Source organism: Ambystoma mexicanum, chromosome 14, assembly GCF_040938575.1.
Source record: "Ambystoma mexicanum isolate Mex_15411 chromosome 14, UKY_AmexF1_1, whole genome shotgun sequence".
NCBI classification, from domain to species: Eukaryota; Metazoa; Chordata; class Amphibia; order Caudata; family Ambystomatidae; genus Ambystoma; species Ambystoma mexicanum.
Genome location: NC_090940.1, coordinates 184,645,434 through 184,664,533, shown reverse-complemented (window position 1 = coordinate 184,664,533; position 19,100 = coordinate 184,645,434). Strand labels below are relative to the sequence as shown.

The 19,100-nt window shown below is 44.2% G+C and overlaps 1 protein-coding gene across 1 annotated transcript in view; it reads left to right on the top strand.

The window, feature by feature from the left end:
• Nucleotides 1-3,039: 3,039 nt before the first annotated feature.
• The window catches only part of LOC138527269 (galectin-1-like), a 93,325-nt gene continuing 77,264 nt past the window's right edge, over nt 3,040-19,100 (top strand). Inside the window, exons 1-3 of the mRNA XM_069638364.1 lie at nt 3,040-3,106; nt 7,018-7,041; nt 11,892-11,913. Coding sequence (XP_069494465.1) covers nt 7,040-7,041; nt 11,892-11,913 — 24 coding nt within the window. The 5' untranslated portion in view covers nt 3,040-3,106; nt 7,018-7,039. The remainder of the gene's footprint in view (nt 3,107-7,017; nt 7,042-11,891; nt 11,914-19,100) is intronic.

Genomic DNA, 19,100 nt, shown 5'->3' with positions numbered 1-19,100 from the left:
AGTCAATCCACAAGACCTACACCAATAGGTGTACAAGTGGAATCTGTTCAGCAGTTGAAACGTCAATCACTGATTAAGCTGAAATATTAAAAGGGTCTGACACATCCTTTGCAGAGACATCCATGGGTTCTTTCCTGCTCACCATATGAAGTTGTGATGTAGTTTTCACAGCCTACATTAATCCTGTGGTACGAGGATAAACAACACTTTAAATGTAAACAGGATTTGGCGCAGCACCTTCCTTTTCACACATATAACCCCTTATTGAAAAGTTTAGTTTAGTCAATCTTGCCATGTCTGTTTCAATATCCCCTATCAGGCTCTAAAGATTAGCTTTAATTACATAGGACTTTCTTGAGAATTCGATACCCAGCTATTAAAAATGCTCTGCCAACGATTCCATCCTCTAGTTCACCAGGTGGCCTTGGAAACTGCCCACTGAAAGAAAGAAAGCCTCTGACTAGTTTATATTCACTTTTTACCCTAGGAAATAGCCATCATAATCTGTGTTAGACACTAGGACCTACTTGCCATCTGGCCATATTGCCTTTATTTTCTTCGACTCACCTATAGTCTCAGTTGGTGGTTCTAGGCATGATGATAAAATATAAGTAGGTTAGAGGGCATCTTAGCCTTGAACCACTTTCTAGTTTCAAACTTGCTGAATTACGGCCATTCACAGAAACACATGTAAATACTGCATCCAACCCAAACAAATCCAGTGCATTGAACATGAAGTTCAACTTGACCCGATCAAATGCCTGCATCTATTCTTATTGCTGACAGGGTACATTTCAAACTGCTTGCCATATTCTGAATGTCCAACAAAAGAAGAGTATTAGGTTTGCCCTCTCTTCCAGTTATTAAGCTATGCGATTTTTGTCTATGATTTTCAGCAACACCATACTCGGTCTGTTTACCTCCACATCTCCATATATCTTTGCATCATTGTTAATCAATGGGATGTGCCTTTAGCTGGGGCAACTGTGTTTGCCGTTGCCTTCTTTATGGAGAGCTGTTATAATTTCCTGGCTCATTGCTGGTGGGGTATATTTTGTTTCGATTCTCTAAACATTTTGGCAACAGATTAGCTAGCCTGTTTTCAAACAGTTTAAGCAATTCTGCTGTATATATATGTCAAGATCAGGCATCTTTCCAGAGTACAAGCCCTTGATCACACTTTTTACCTTACATTCCTCCAACAGTTGAACCAAGGCTTCTGCTTCATGTTGTGAGAATCTTGGCAGGTTTTCCTTTCTCATAAATTCATCAATTTCAGCATCACCCAACTCGCTGTTCTCCTGGTAAAGGTTGTTGCAGAAATCGGTTTATTCCTTGTTTATTTTCCCAGAGAAGTACACATCTTGCTTATCTGTGCATCCGTCAAGTTCTTAGTGTGTATGCTAGCAGTATGAATGCCTTTTCTGTGGATTCCCAATAATTATGACTCATGCCCATTCTGCATGGCAGGTGGGTGCTCATGATTTCATTCTTATTTGACAGCCAGCAGTTCACAGAGATTCAATTCACATAAATCATATTGAAATCTTCACAGATTTCTATTTTTGTTCCTGTGCATTTCAGTCTTACAGTCCTCGCTCTCCGTTTTTCTTTTGAGTAGGACATATAACTGCTCCTGAGGTGCCCTTTAAATGATTCCCATAAACTACACCTGATCGACACTTTTTACATTAATCTCTCACAAGTATCTGATTTCGTTGGCTATCAACAGAGAGCAGGGTAGTTTTGAGTGTACAGATTGTGTTCCTTAGCAGAGCATCAGTGTGAAGCAGATTTATTAGTTGGTTCTGGGATATTAAAACATCTTTTATCCTAGAAAATGTGTCCTATGCATCAGAGTACAAAAGTTTAATCTCTGCTCGTGGGATTATTTTAACTCCATACATCCTCCAGCACTGGGTTCTTCATTGTTTTCAAAGACCTCCTTGCCATTGAACTGCGGCATGGGCCACTGGCAGTCTCCTCAAGAACTGGATCAAGGCACAGATCATAGCTATCGCACTGAGGTCTAGAGGCATGGAAGGCCAAGCATGAACTGCCAGCTCGAGCCTAGGTACGATGATGTTTCTCTTCTTTTTTCTGGTTTATGGCGTTGCTGTTGCATGTTTTGGTATTATTCTGTATACTATTTGTGTATATGTTTGTGCTAGCATCCGTATGCCTACGGGCCTGCATTTAGGCACTTTACAAATACATTTCTTTTAAAAATGTTAGCTATTTGCACCGCAGGGCTCTGTCCCGGGTGCCAATATTTTAAATGGTTTTTATTGGCAGCAAACAGGCTGCACACATTTTAAGTGCCCAATCTCTCACAAAAGGAGATGGCCGCCACCATAGAAAATAGAAAGGGGCTAAGTCCCTTTTCTGTTTTGATTGCAGCATCCTGGCGCAGACAATGGGAAAGTGCTTAGCAGCCGTAGTCAGCCTGCAGGTAAATTAGAGGATCAAAAGCGGGTTTGGGGATGAGATGTGCACAAAGGGGGCAGGGAAGGGACGTGTGGGATGGACTGGGGGCAAGGTCCAGAGACACCAGAAAAAAATATGGAGGCTGGTGGAATGCTGGTGGTCGCTAGCAGTTGCCTCTAGTGTTTCCAGCCACCTGATTGGTTGAGCTCCCTTCCCCGGTGGGAACGGTGATTGGGGAGCATTAGTATTCTCGCTCTAGACCAGCCTAAGTTCTTGACATACTTGCTATAATTGAGGAATATAAATTAACAGAATCTAATAACGAAGCAATTCACTATTGGGCTTAGTTCAGGTGTATTTATTTTTTAAAAGGTTCTATGGGGTTAAAACATGATTCCTGTGTGAGTTTATATTCTTTAAACATTAAAATGCTATCTGGGAAAATATGACAACGCTTGCCCTAGGGCATGCCTTTATCTGCTTCTCATAATTAATTATAAAATGCAAACGTTAGTCTGAGTTTTGCTGAGCAAAGCATTTGGCAAACGAAAGCAGGAGGTGGGAGGCGGGACTGCTGGTTGAGGGCTTTAAAAGAGTGAGTTCTGGGAACGACAGAGCACCTTTTCAGCAGAGCACCACTCGCTAGCAGAACAAATCAGAGACTGCACGACCTGCTTGGGTAATTATTCTATTTCTGACTAGGAAATATTAAAACTACTGAAATCTTGAAATTTTTATTTAATTTGTAAATGTTTCTGTGGGCTGTACTATTTGCTTAAGAAACATAACTCCATTTGCTAAAATGTAAGTGTAGAAAGCTATTGTTTATGAAATAAATCATATATCGCACCATGCTTAATATTTGTCGATTTATAGAGCACATCAGGGCTTTTTTAAGGGTGTTTCACCTTGCTGGAGAAAGAGCAGAGATTGCAGCTAGAAGTAGCAAAGGTTACAGCTGTGCTGGGCTTCCAGCGAGAGGAGGAGTGGGGGGAGGGACTAGGGGGGAGGGAGCCAGGAACAGATCCTTTTACTCAGGTTTGTAAAATGTATTTTGAAGACAATGAACATTTATTTTCTGATATTTTATCCTTGACTTTTACATGTATGTCTCTTTTTAACAGAATAACAAAATAACTCAGCTAATTTATTTAAGAAAAAAAACTTTTGCTAATCACTGCATCTTTTGTCTAGGGGCTCATTTTCAATGGCGAGAACATATATGTCCATACAACTGCACTAGTGCAAACATCCTCTTCCAGCCATGGCATCTCTATTTAAATTAAATTATAATATTACAATGGCCACACAATAGTGCACTGTTGCCCTCCAAATGTTATTGCAATATTTTAATTTAAACAGATGTATATGTCAAGAATTTACGGTTCGAAAGCTGGTCGTGTTGTGCTGCAGAAAACCTGAAGTTCATTTGCACTGTCAGAACCTAGCACTCTAAAGATGCACAGAGACCAATGCACACAGGTTTGCACTGTGGACCACTCAGCTTTGCACCATCTACATTAAACCTGATTTTAAAAGTTCTCCACCGGAGGAAAGCTGCAGATGCCTGAAGAATCCCAGAGACGCTTCAGTGTAAACACGATTAGCAAAGATTTGCTCAAGTGCGTCTCAGAGATTCTCCAGTCACCGCCAGATCTACTCCAGGTTTAGTCTTTGACAATCAAGTATAAAGTGGTAGGAGCAAGTATGCCATTTAGCAGGAGCAAATATGCCATGTAGCAGGAGCAAATATGCCATGTAGCAGGAGCAAGTATGCCATGTAGGAGCAAGAATGCCATGTAGCAAGAGCAAGTATGCCATGTAGCAGGACCAATAATGCCATGTAGCAGGACCAAGTATGCCATGCTCAGGTCATCATTCCCGGTTTTGTTCCAGTGCAATTAGTGTGCATTAGGCCCGCACCCGTTTTTGCATGATTGCACGCTTGCTTGTATTGAGTTAAGAAAACTTAAAAAATAAAAAAAGCCCACAGCTGTTTAAAGAAATGTTCTAGTTTTGTTTTAAGAGAAACACTTTTGTAAGTGCTAAATGCAGTTGTTCCAGTATCTGACAGATGGAGGAGGATATTTTAAATCTTATGATTTTGAAGAAGATCCATTTTTGAGGAAATGGACACAGGTCATCCTTTAACAAAGGGCAGCACTGGCAGGGTGATTGATGGTTGGCATTGATTTTGGCAAACCTCTCCCTCGGGCGCTTTGGGCCTCTGAATGTCCCCCAATATTTAACCTTTGCTAAATTTCTTCTCAGCAAGAGCGGTAAAAGGTGCATTAAGGAGCCCAGGTTAAATCATTCATAAGTAGTTCATTACAGCAAGAGGTCTCCAGCATTTGGGCTGCCACAGGACTACATGCTTGGTAACAACTAGCAAGTAAGTGGTTCCTAGTGTTGGGGGCGAGTGGCATTACAATATCTCACTAGTGGATCGGGACAGAGGGTGAACCCCAATCATCCAGCCCATGCTGCATGAATACCAGAAGGAGGCGTGCTCCAGAGCTGTCCACCTCAGAAGGCCAGGTCCTCCTGACACCTGCAGCCCAGCACTACTTTGCCACTACACACAGAACCATTCTGTTAGTACAAAGGTGGGAGAAGTAGGGAGGCTTCTGGCGTGGAGCCCAGAGGCCTTTTGGAAAGCCACAACGGCACATTTTACTTAGTCCAGAACATATAATGATGGATGTGTGTAAGTTTTAATGCACTTACTCAGTTGCAGTAGGTATTCTTTGATGGCAAACATTAAATTCTCATGGGAATATAATGGGATATAAGGAGGTGGAATATCATACTGGATCAGTGGTTACAGTTTTAAATATTGCAATGGCATAGTGGGCACAGAGAAGGGAAATAGATGATGTTCAAGCAATTTCTCCCAGGTTCCATTCATTAGAAATCATTACTTTGACATTTGCAGAAGATTGTTTAGGTTCAAAAATGATAATGTTTGCAAATAATTTTAGCTTATGAAAAGGGTAACAGATACAAAAGAAACTCTCAATTTTATCAGTTTTGCATGTGTTCAACGCAGAGGTGTTGCCAGGGGGTGGCTGAGGGGGCTATAGCCCCTGGTCTTTTGCGTGTAGCCCCGGATAGAAGCTCAGGGGCTACAACCAAAAGGCTAGCCAGCCCGAGTCCCAACAGTCCCGACATTAGCATAGCCCCGGATCTTTAGCAGACCTAGCAGCAGGTTCAACGTGCAATTGCCCTAATCAGTTGTTCAAATATTATACATTTTTGCAAGAGTTTAAAGAAACACACAGTAACGCTACTGCACAATTGGGTGTGCTTGTTCCCTTAAGGTGATCATCAGCATGCCAAGCTGTCAAACCTGTTTCAGTCACATTTTTCTAGCTGGTCTTCAACAGGTGAAATAAAAATGTCGATTTCTATCACACTCAGTCCCATGGCATTACAGCAGGATTATGAGTGGTGATATGGCAGTGTAAGTCCCTTTCTTAGAGTCCGTAGGACTACATGAGGTGTTTTGGCAGATTTACCATAAACATCAGTGGGGCCCAGTATTTGTACTTCCGAACCTCTGGAAAAACTAACAGTGTAAAAACACAACTCCTATGTGAGAGTAATAAAAAAAATAATAATACACTCCTAACTTTTTCATACATCCACAGCTTCTCCTACAAAGCTCTGCACACCAAAATGTGTTTAGTATTTCATTCAAACCTTCGCACACAACTGCATTCACTTAATTCAATTAAATAAAAAAATTAAAACAGTTACATGAATACAACACACTCATAAAAAATAAAACCGTAGAGTGGGGGCTAGTAGGTGAGGCAATGCTGTACTCACGCCCAGTTAACACACTTTTTCTGGGCTCTTAGAATTCACCCATTGTAGATACTGAGGCTTGAGGCACACAGCACGTAAACAGTTTTTCAAGTGAAACATCAGTGTCTCATCACAATTCTGAAGTACGGTTTCCCTCCTGCGAACACAATCCGACACCACAGACACTAGTGCGGTGCTCATGCGCCCCCCTTCAAAGATATTGGTTACTTGATTGCCACGTTATACAATGTCCAGTTTAAAATGGCCAGCCCAGAAAAAGTGTGCCAATTGGGCATGAGTACAGCATTGCCTCACCTACCTTATCAAAGAGGTGGCGCGTGGGGGATCTTCTCACTCCAAGCCTCGGCACGTCCAACACACTTAGAATGACTTGTGCAAAACTGAACAGTGTTGGATGGGAGGTTTTGAATGCAGTGAGTGCCTAACGCTTTATGTCCCACAGCCTCTAAGGGTGAAGTCTGTGTTTCACACTTCAAGAAATGCACCTTTTCAGATCAACATGTCATGGTTTATGGCTCCAAAGTATATTCATCTGGAGGTGCAAGTGGAATTATTAATTTACTTTAGAACTATGAAATATTCATTACATGTGCATTTCTAAACATTCATCTATTAAATAGAAGTGTAAAATCTGCGCTGGTTGCATAAAGTACATGTCAGTTTTGGGAGTATGGAAATGTAGAGCAGCACTATAGATGGGGCACAAATAGCACATTGCTATGGATAGATAATGAATGCATGTTTGCTTTTATCTGCCAGGTGCTCCTGCCTTCTTATCACAATGTAAGTACAATTTACATACAAACCTTTTGTTTCATGGATGCATTTACTATTTTAAGAAATACAAATATTTGTATTCTACACACACACAAAACTCTCTCTCACTGGGCTGGGGGGCATGGTAGGAAGAAGGGGGCACATGCCCTCCACAATATGGCAAATAGTACATGTACAAAAACAAGGTGGACGTTGATGAGAACCCTATATTCTCAGGGGGGAGGGGCGCATCCCCACGGGAAGGAGGGCTTCACAGTCAAGCAATCCGACATCTCACCAAGGTGGTAAAGGCCTGAGAGGGGTAGGTGCTGTAGCAGGGGCAGGGAGGGAATAGATGCAGTAGCGAGGGGGGATAGGTGCAGTAGCAGAGGGGATAGGTGCAGGGGCAGGGAGGGAATAGATGCAGGAGCGAGGAGGTTAGGTGAAGTAGCAGGGGGATAGGTGCTGTAGCAGGGGCAGGGAGGGAATAGATGCAGTAGCGAGGAGGGATAGGTGCAGTAGCAGGGGCAGGGAGGGAATAGATGCAGTAGCGAGGAGGTTAAGTGAAGTAGCAGGGGGGATGGGTGCAGTAACAGGGGCAGGGAGGGAATAGATGCAGTAGCGAGGGGGGATAGGTGCAGTAGCAGGGGGGATAGGTGCAGTAGCAGGGGCAGGGAGGGAATAGATGCAGGAGGGAGGAGGTTAGGTGAAGTAGCAGGGGGATAGGTGCAGGGGCAGGGAGGGAATAGATGCAGTAGCGAGGGGGGATAGGTGCAGTAGCAGGGGCAGGGAGGGAATAGATGCAGTAGCGAGGAGGTTAGGTGAAGTAGCAGGGGGATAGGTGCAGTAACAGGGGCAGGGAGGGAATAGATGCAGTAGCGAGTGCTTAGAGTGGATGTACAGACTATAAGAAAGTGTCTCAATGCCTGCTCAAGCTATAGCTTGCGTTGCTCTGGATTGCGTGTTCGAAGCTTTTATCCTGCACCCCTCTCTCTGCGGTGCAATACATTGCAAAGAGGACATTTAGTTATGCAGTGCCCACAATATAAATGAACTCCCTGACTCGCTCTTTTGCAAACACTGAAAATCCGTATGATACTGTATAATATTTATTAATAAAATCCAGGGAAATGAGAGCCGCTGTGACTTAACCTACCGAGATTTTAAAAACCGTAGTAATTCCTATCATAATTTGTGTCATTTCACATCATGGAGCGTCAATGATGCGTGTTAGAAATAATATGGTGTGCTGTGTGCTTCATGAAAAGGACCCCGCCAGGTGGTCCTGCATCACTGTTTTGCTGTAACCTCCATCTTGTAAATCACTATTGTGATGGGACCCTCTCCTCCACTTCCTTCATCCCCTAAGTGTTCCTCGGGGTATTCACCTCAGGCAGACAGGGGTCTAAAGTGGGGGTGCCCACCTCAGCATGCATCCCGCCTCTGCTGTCTGATAATGTTGAAATATCTGCATGCTGATAGGTTTTGGGGGCCAGAGCATGAATGCCTACAGACGTACGCTGGACTTGGCAGTTCTGAGGCAGGGAAGTTAAGGGTAACTACTTCTTTTGGTACCAAAGTGAGTGCAACAAGACCTGCCTTCCTGTGAGCTGTGCTGGAGACCCTGGGATTAAGAATAATGTGGTTGAGAGGGGGAGAAGAAGCTGTTGTGGGCGGCTTGCCTGTTACTTCCCTTTCATTGTTCTTTTCTTCTTCAGTCTTTTTCCACACATAATTTATACGACCCCCATGAGTGTAGTTTCTGGTGGGTTCCACCACTTTTAGTTCCTTGAATTCTTCAATCCCCCCTCAGTCAACACAGAACCACAATGACAGAAACAGCAATTGGCCAATGATTACAACATTTACGATGGTTACCAATTCTACTCGGGTATATCAACGAGGATCCACCAGAAAGGCGAAGGAGATTGAGGCAGCAGTGGAGAAGATGCACGGGCGAATGTAGAGTCGCAACAGTCTGGTGAAAGAACTATCAAACTGTCCTAAAATGAGAGTATTATCCAAAAAAAACTCAAGATTCAAGGTGAAGGAAGCTTGGGAAATAGATTACCCAGCATCTGGAAAGCACAGTGGGCATACCTATATTGAAAAAAGTGATTGGAAATTTACAAAGTTTCAACCAAGCTCAGCATGAAATGAAGGGTCCCCATGTACAAGCACAACGATAGCAGAATTAGATGATTTAGAGAGCAAAGTGGAAATAATCCGGTCTCAGGGAGTCAAAACCCTAAAATGTGATGGCCCGGCTAAATATGTTCACTGAAGTCACTTTAAGAACGATGCACTATGCACTTGAAAAAGACAAACAGGAGGCTAAGTATCTGAAGGAAATATTAGAATAGAAAAACAGGAATGATCCAGAGGCATATAACCCACATCAGATCTCCTGCGTGATCACATAATTAACATCACTTATAACTTTTTAGGCGGATCCTAGGAGCTAAGGTGGATTGTACTGAGCAAAATATAACTAAGTGAAATATGAATACTTAGTGAGTATTAAAAGTATTGCAGGGAATTCAAGATCATTTCCAAAACTCCATTTACCATAAACCATTGATTTGGGCCCCATTGCTGATCAATTCAGATTATTTGCCTGATGCAGAAAAAGGCACGGAAACCCCAGCTCCAGTAGAAACCCCTGCTCCAGTGGGATTTCTGTGTGTGTAAGTAATCCAGGGGGGCAATCTTGGGAATCTCCTAAACTAAGCTTTGGCCATGGAGGAGGATGCGGTTGGGTACTCTCTGCCAGATTCTCCAGCACAATCATGAAGAGGCTGACAGCAGCACAGAGAAACTCAGCATAATATTGACAAAAAAGCGTGCAACCACTCCAGATAATAGTTAATGTTATTTTATTTCATACTTTTTATTTATTTGTATAGCGCCTCCGCCAAAGAGTTGAACAGAAGAATATATATTTTAAAAAACAGTACAATCAAAATGAGTAATACATTCCAAACATATGAACAGTCAAAAAGTATAATCAGTTATTTGCGAGAGCAAGTAAGAGATGTGTTTTTAGATTGGTTTGAAAGATACGCAGAGAAGAGTTTGAACAGACAGAGGTGGAGAGTTGGGGGCAAGCAAGGCGAAGGAGTGGAAAAGGGACGATGCGCTTGGCGGCTTGAGGACAGAAAGTAGGAGGTGGTTCTGAGAGCACAAGACACGGGTGGGGGAGCAGTGAGCGATTAGTGAGGAAAAATAGAGGGGAGCAAGGCCATGGACACAATAGTGAACAATAGAAAGGAGACAAGACTCAAAGGGAAGGCAGGATTTAGAAAGCAAAGAGGAAGAAATAGAGTAACAAGGAGGGAGAGAGAAGAGAACATGAATGGATTAATTACATACAGAGCGAAGAGGGGCGAGAGGAGAGGCAGGAAGAGCAAGAAAAGGGCAAAGCAATAGTCGATGTGAGAGAAGACCAGGCAGGAAAGAAGCATCGTAGAGGCATGAAAAGAAAGACAAGGACGGGCGCTGCAAACATTAAAAAGAGCACAGCGGCAAGAGCGAGCAGTGGACGAAATACAGCTGGAAAAAGAAAGAGGGGCAAAGATGACACCTAGGCTGCAAGCTGAAAGGGGGAACAAGAGAGGCAGGAGGGGGAAAAGAAAGCGAGGCAGGAGGAAAAGGGGAAAGAATCAAAGTAGCAGGAAAGAAAAGGACCTCAGATATTCAGGAATAGAGGTATTGAAAATGGGACGATATCTAGGGTTGAACCGCAGGCAAGCAGTTAGACACAGTAGAGTGGGATGTGTCTGAAAAAGAGGAGAAAGAGAAAACGATTTAGAGATGAAAAGAGAGATGAGCATAGGAGATAAGCGTAGCGAGTGGGATTGTGTAAATGGAGAATGACGAGCAATGATAGACCCTTGATGGACCCCATAAAGAGGGGTACAGGGAGGAGAGGTTTGGCCCAGCGAGTAAGAACGATTAGAAATATATGAGTGAACCCACCTAAGAACAGACACAGAAAAAAACAATGGAGGAGTAGAAAGAAGAAGTAGATGGTTGATAGTGTCAAAAGCTACATAAAGGCCAAGAAGAATAGAAGAGAGGATTGTGTGTCGGGCATATGATGGCATAAGTGTCCTCTGTTGTAGTGCTTGTCCTGCTAATACGTTTTCACTTTATTATGAAGCTTTTAACACATGAGAACTTCCCCTGAAAAGAGTGGATCCCACCCTCACATAATTGTGTCATTTGAAGTCATGAATGACAAGGTGCCACAGTTCTTCTCTGTGATTGGCTCATAGTATTTTCAGAGCATTGACAGATTTAGAAACTTTAACACAATCCGAACCTGCAAAATGTTCGGGGTCCAGGTGAGCACAAACTGCGCTAGCTGGTGTAAATCAGTACAAAGATACACTTCACAAACAGAGTCAATGCTGACAGATAAAAAAATGGACATTAATGATATAAAGTGAAATGATTACAGCATGAATATTGTTCCCGGTTCAAAGAGATCCACCAATCCAGTGTGCCCCACAGTACCCCAATTAATTGCCGGAAAAACACTTTTTGTACTGTTCAGTGAACAGCAGGGCAATGCTGCCTTTGGAAAAGATATGTTTCTAGAGGTAAGCAACGGAAGCAGAAATAGGACTACAATCATTTCAAGTAGAGATTTTTCAAAGTTGCACTGTGTGGTCTCAGCTGCCAGTGGTATTTATAGTGGCGCAAGAAGCTACTATGTGCCTGCTACTGTACATATTGCTTCATGTACACTGCATGTATGTGAGGTCTGGTCAACATACGTTTTAGTAATTTACTTTTTAATATTTTAAAGTAATGCTCTTCGTGGACAATATTTCACAACATAACCTTTTTGTTTTAATTTATTTTGGTTTTAGGTGCAGCGCCGAAGGTGTATTTGTAAGTTTACATTTATGTATATTGTTCCATGTATGTTCCTTGATTTGTTAAAAATATAAATCCAATGGACCCCTGAGCATCATTGGATTCTTTGCTTCTTATAAACATTCCTTTTTTTGCAATTAGAATGTGATGTTTAGGCCAATCTGCTAGGAGTTGGAGTGGGCCTGCCATGTCACATTCAGTGCTTGTGCATTGAAGAGGTTTTGCTTCAATACCAAGTACACGTGTGTTCAGTAAGAATAAAACCAAGACAAAGCATGTTGCACTATAACGCAACAGGCGTATTTTTAAAGCACACTTCACCCGCATGGGGCCTCTTGGCGCTCATAAGGCATGTTTATTGTTACCCAACTTAATGGTACTCATTTTATTGACCTCGGAAGGATGAAGGGCTGAGGGGACCTACCTGGATTTGAACCTGTGACCATGAGGTAAAACGCAGGCGCGTGTAGTGGATGCATTAGTTCTCTGAGGCACAATCTCACCTCCTATGTAGGCCTAACAAGAAATGGAGTGAGCTCATTTCTGTCCCAACTCGTTTATACCACCCGAAGCCTCTTCAAGACTTTTGAAATGAGGTAGAACCCATAGAGAGGGATTCAAATACTTTGGAAAACACCTGAGCCTGAGGCGCTAGGGTCGGTGGTTGTCCATATGTTCTTCATAAAGGCCCTTATAGAGAGAACGATAGAGAAATCCAAAGCTCAGAAAGGGGTCCAATCCCAAGGCAAGGATGGACAGAATCACAGAAATGTGAAAGTGGAGCAAGGGCAGCACAACATAAGTTTGCTCACATGTTTTTATTCACCGTGGTACAACACATTATGCACTTAAAGACCTGGCCAGATCTGGAGCTTACCCTGCAGATCCCACCTTCCACATTAGCCACCATTCTCTGAGGCGTATATTACTCAAGCAGCACGAATTGCCCAACATGGATGTGTTCATGTCTTTGCACCATTGTAAACTAAATAGGGCAATCAAAACTTTTTGGGGCTAGCACATCTATTTTGACCAAAGGAAAGGTGCGCCCCAATCCACAAAGGGCAATTGAATGTGTGCATCTCGGGTGTGCACATTCAGATGCCATTGCTCATTCCCTTTGCACTTTTGTGCAAATAGGACAGTGTTTCTGCGCATGTCAATGCATATAACAAGTTCAGCAATGCAGTGCACTTTGAAATGCAGCAAAAACCAAAGGCGTCGGTTGCACCTGTTTGGACTAGCCACACAGGCAGGCCCAATATAGGAGATGCTCCTTTCTGAACCTTTCATGCATTTTCTTCGAAGTGTTAGAGCAGCGGTCTGATCTGCTATTCTTTCACCTACGTTTTCATCTTTTGAAACGGAATGCATCTGCCTCAAGGCCAGCAAAACAGAAATTCTCCCTATTGTGTCCCCTGCACCATACTTCTTCCATGGCATTCCTCCATGCAGACCCCTCCCCACCAAATCCCCTCCACTGTAGGCCAGGAATCTCAGAGTCACCTTCAACTCCTCCCTTTCCTTCATCCCTCATATTTAGGACATTGTCAAGAAGTCCTACTTTCAACTCTTCTCAAAGGGCCTCTACCCTTCCTCACCTTCCCTCAGAGACTCAATGTCACCCGTGCTCTGGTTCTCTCCAGGCTAGACTACTGCAATAGCCCCCTCCTTAATATTCCTTCCTCCACGCTGCAACCCCTGAGCTGGTGGGAGATCACTTTCCTCGACTGGCTCCCTCCTGTGGAACAGCCTCCCTCTCCCTCTGCATCTTGAGCAAAACCTCCTTAAGTTCTGAAAAAGCCTGAAGACCTTTTTCTTTACCTCCTTCTTCTCTGCTAATATTACAGCTGTGTGACTGATGTGCAGGGCCCTTATGTGTCCTCAGGGCCTTGACCCCCCACATCTCTTATCCCAGCCACTGTCTTTCTACTGCACTTACTTGGCTCACACACGAATCGGTGGTTGCACTTACTTTCTCCTCCTCTTAGCACTTACCCGGAGCACTTATCCATGAGCTTCAAAGCACCTTATCCCTTTCCCCTCCCCACTTTGCACCTGCACATTATGAACACTTACAAGCATAGTAGGTTTGTCTCCCCTTCCCTTACTCTCATTATTTTGTACTACATTGTCTTACCCTGTCCCCATCCTGTCTGCCCTGTGGGCGCTTTGAAACAGTTTTGCTAACTGCATAAGCGCCTAATAAGTGACCAATGGATAAATAAATAAAATAAAGAAATGCATTTCTCTTTCTTACCACCTTTGACAGTGACAGGAAAGGCTCCCAACACTAATGTATGCAAGGTGGCTGGCCAGCACATCTTTGTGCTACTGTTCAGCCCGTCCCAACCCCTGTGGAAATGTGCAGGTCATTTTTGAGAATTTCATCAATGGGCCCAAATGAAAAACGAAAATCCTCTGCACTTTTCAATCACACCCATTTAGTTCTCAGAATTGCATCTCAGAGACATCACCAAAAGGTATATTCCACATTTTGTTTGACTATCAAGCTGGTTGAATTACATTGTGCTGCATTATTAACCACCTTTTTAAATGTATTTTAAAATATAGATGATCAGTTGCGGTTTGGTGTAAAGAAATTAGTGCGAGACAGTAATTGAGGGAGGTGTGTGGGACTCCCATTTTTCAGTAAAAAATAAATCAATAAAAATAATGTGAATTGACTAGTTAGAAGCTTCAAAGATCCCTTCACAGTGGTGAACATCTAAAAAACATTGTCTGCCACCGCCCCCGAGCCATGTTTTTTCTCCAGTGCACCCTAAAATCTAAAATGCTTAGTTCAATCTTCTAATTATTAATTTCCTCTAATAGCTCCATGTCCAAAAATTAGGTGTGCAGGCCATACCCGAATCAAATAGACACCTAAGTAATGGATCACTGGGGTCCATGCAGTGAAAAACTCTCTGGTTTTTCACACTGGTATGTGGGATGGTGCGGCATCCCCCATTCTGTTACCTCCCACATCTGCTCTAAATGTGCCCTACCTGTCTTGTCTGCACACCCAACACTGGGGTGGTCCCCCCATTGGTCTCTGATAGCCCTCCTGAAACCTCTCTTTCCCTAGTTGCATTTGATGTCCACATCCTCTTCCACTGGGCGCTTCTCCATGACCCTCTAAACCTGTGGTGTACGTCTCCTCGCCTGGCGAAGCCTCCTCCCATCGTTGGCGGTCTGTGCTGTGCCTGCGGCTTACTGGCACTTTCCCCACTGGTAGAGACTGCTCCTTCCATTGTGTATTTTGATAATTTCTTCTGCACTAGCCTGGCTTCCTCTTATTTTCTCTCCTCACACTTCTTTCTTGCGTTCTCTTGCATTAGTCTGAATAGTGCACTATAGCTGAATTTCTGACCAGGATTTGGCCCCCATCCCCACTAGTTTCTTGAGCTGCTTTTGTACCTGGTCAGGCAACCCCTGACACAATATATGATAAAATAACCCCACAGTTTTATCCCACGGTTTCCATGTCTTCAAATGCCATTTCTCTTGAATAGATTGAATATATTGAAGTGAATCCTCGTCCTCCCTCATCTTTCATGCCATAATTGTGCCGATGTCTGATGTGTCTGGGTATTGCACCCTTAGAGCATGCCATACAGTCGTTTGGCAATTATTGAAAGGCGCACTATTGTGTGCCGTGTTTTGTACTGTCACTCCAGGGTATCCAGCTCTTTTCCATAAATCATCTGCTACTTCCGCGAGAATTGTAAAAAGTAAACTCTTCATGTCCCCTAACCACCAATTTTGTTCCTGCCGCCAGTCTCTCTAGTTCATAAATCCATTTCCCAGCCCCAGCAGTCAACAAAGGTAACTTGCATCTCAAATTGTCTTTTTCCATCTTCTGCCATGGTATGTATTGAGGTCTCCCTCCTCCCTCCTCTAACAGTGGACACTGTGTCTGTCCTATCCCTCTGCTTTGTTTCCCCATGGGCTTGGTGGTGGGGAAAGCCCTTGTCATTTCTCCTTTCCTCCACCTCGACAGGGCCCTAAGCTTCTGCGCATGTGGGTTAATATTGCCTGCGCTGCGCGATATACCCTTAGGACGTGGCAGCCATTCTCCCACAACTTCCCTTTGTCTGTCCATGTCTCTATCGTCTCCCCACACTTTGGGCATCATTACACGGATGGCGGTAAACCATGGCACTGTTAGCGCCATGGATCATGCCGGTAAAATACAGGCACCGCCTTGGTGGAAAGGGGAATAACTGCCCTATTCCAAGGTTGGCGGGACGGTAATTCCCCCTTCCACCATTGCCCTTCCCCATTCCCATTTTTGCCCCATAGGGCTCTATGGGAATAGGGAAGGTGCTAATTACGGTACCGCAAATCGCGGTACCGTAATTAGCTCCCTGGTCGTCCCTTTGCGGGTTGGTTTTTACCGCCTGCAAAAAGCAGGTGTTAAATTCCCCAACCCGCAAATGGGCCTCGTAGTAAGGCGGTACGGATTTACCGGTACCAGTAAAATACCGGTACCGGTAAACCCTTACCGCCATCCGTGTAATGAGGCCCTTAGTCTCTGTCTGGGTTTACATCTCTGGAGCGATGAGAGGCTCTCTCCTCTACGTCATCCTCACTCCCCAATGAATCGTTGTATGACCCAGTGGTCCCGTTGGCACTGTCACTGTCCTTTTCAACTCTAAGCCTCCTCAATACTACATCTCCCTGCTGCTTTCCTCCTGCTTAGCTGATATTTCTGCATTCCCCTCTCATTGAGTACTCAGCCTCCTTTCTATCCACCCATGCAGTAGCCCTGCTATTTATCCTGCTTCTGTCTGGTTCACTCCTCCATTGTGTCTCCTTGTCCTCGCCATCACTAAAATGTGCAAAATCCAACTTGATTTCTGTCACCCTTAAACAGCGTCCCTCGTCTTCACTGCCCCACCGCTCCCTGAGGAGTCCAAGTTTCAACTTACCTTTGTTCTTATTAATTTGCGCTTGCCTCTCCTGCTCTTCTTCTGCCTTCTTTTGGCTATATCCTCAACTTTTACTTCATATATTTATACCATCCACCTAGGGACCCGAGGCTTATGGGCACAAGCTCTCTCTGTCTCCTCTTTTCCCTTTCCTCTCTCTCTTGTGCATCTGCTCTTCCTTTCTCTCTATGTGCCCTTTTTCTCTCTTCCCTTTGTTCTCGCTCCCATCTTTGTACTTCTTCTGCGTCCTTGTTACCCGTGACTTCTCTGCTCAAGCACATTAAATCTCCTGCTCTCTTCCCATCCAGTTTAAGCAATATCTGTCCACCTACCCATTCATTCAGGACTATTGCCTCTTGCCCCTCATTAACTCCCTCTTACTCCAGGTCATTCTTCGTCAACCTTGCCTGGATCTCGCTAAGCTCCTTGCCTTCTCTCCCAGCATTCTGCACTTACTTGGTAACCTGTCCTGCCTTGCTTTGCCCCTTATCCTTACTATACTCTGGCGGTGCATCCCGCTGTTGCTTTTAATTCCCCCGTAGGGTATAATCCATGACTTTTCGCTGCTGTTCCTTCACCCACCATTTGAGGAGGAGGATGGGGAGCCAAGGGTAAATCACCTCCCACCTCTCGCTGGCTCAGCATCCATTGTCACCTCGCCACGTCCTCTTCCTCGTCCTGAAACATTTTCCACAACTCCATTATGGCCATTCCCTTGCTTAACCTTTTCCCCTTGTAAGATGTATGTAAGTAAGTGTGTAATTGTTGCTGCACACATTTGGAAAAGCTCTCCTTAGGCCATTGCTTTGCCAATTTGCCTTCTATACCCCAAGTCCATTATGTGCTATACTTACAGATTTTGTCCTTTTATTGTGGGAGGGACTTGCACATATGCTGTAGGGGTGTTACCTGGATACATTTGTCAATACTTACTTGACCGCAAATCGGGATGTCGTCACCTCCACTTACTGGAGTACTTTTATTCAGTTTTTCACCTCAATACCACTTAACCGGTACCACTAATGACCATTAAATCACCACTTTAACCTCAGCCTCTCTGGCTTAAACCCATTACCATGGGTGTGCTCCACGCACGCCCATCTGCAGCCCTGCGCCCCAAAGTCTCACCTAACAACCCTGCTCATGTGCTTTCCATGCATGGCCCCAAAGGTGCGGCCACTGTTTCGAACCTCAATTGTAGTTTTTATCCACCTAAAGCTGCGCACCTCCAGTGTACCTGAAGTCCTACACAAAAACCTTGTTGGTGACATCACCTCTACAAAGAAGAAGAAATCATCATCCCCCGCCCCTTTGAATCTGTCTGCCTATACAGTCCCCCGAGCACAATGCTAAACCTGAAAGAACATAAATAACATATACAAGGCCACTTCCCTGCCTAACCAACAGGGAATACCAATAATTCATGTGATCCTGTACCTATAGCGTCACATTATAGATAAAACATCTCTGCGAGACTTAACCAGGAGAGCACCTTCCGTGACACAAGCTAGCTTCCTCTACTAACCCCTATACACAGAAATACCATCATCCATGACGCAAGCTACAACGCTCAACCCACAAGCAATATGATATTTACATGTATTTTGTCATACGTACCCTGAAGTCAATCGTCTAAGCTGACTGCCAAAACCGATTGACCCAAGACTGAATGTTCCCTAACTAAGAACAAAAATTCAACAACAACACTCCCTGCTAGACCAAAACCCCAACACAACCATGAAGTGAATCCTTTGAAAACCCTCTCCTTTTGCCACATAGCAAAAGTCTATACTTAGATTCTGTGATCCGCTGATGTCGCTTGGACAGCGACTCTGCCCTAACCTGCTGCTCTGCATTTCCAGTCTGCTGGGCGTCCCACGGAAAGTGGGCAGGAATTTCTCCAAGGTGGTTCTTGAGGACCTCTTCACGGTGTGCACCTGCCATGTGACTCAATTTCTGCCGGTCACCTTACAGCCCTCCAGGCATGCAGCAGGACAAGACAGCTTCTTGCCACCCAGACGTAGCAACCATCCTCTACTGCCAGCTTTGTGGACTGGCATGTGGAGAACTCACTGTATTTTTTCCGGTAAATAGCGGAGACACTTGGGCACATTAAAGACTCTGCACCGCAAGAACGTAGCTCCATCTACTACCACCCAAAAAAATGTTGCAACCTATACTGTTGCAGAGTTGCAGGAAGACCATTGGCCCATGCACCATTTTATAGCATCTCATGAAGAGGGCCTCTGGATTGGCTAAAGCAGGGTC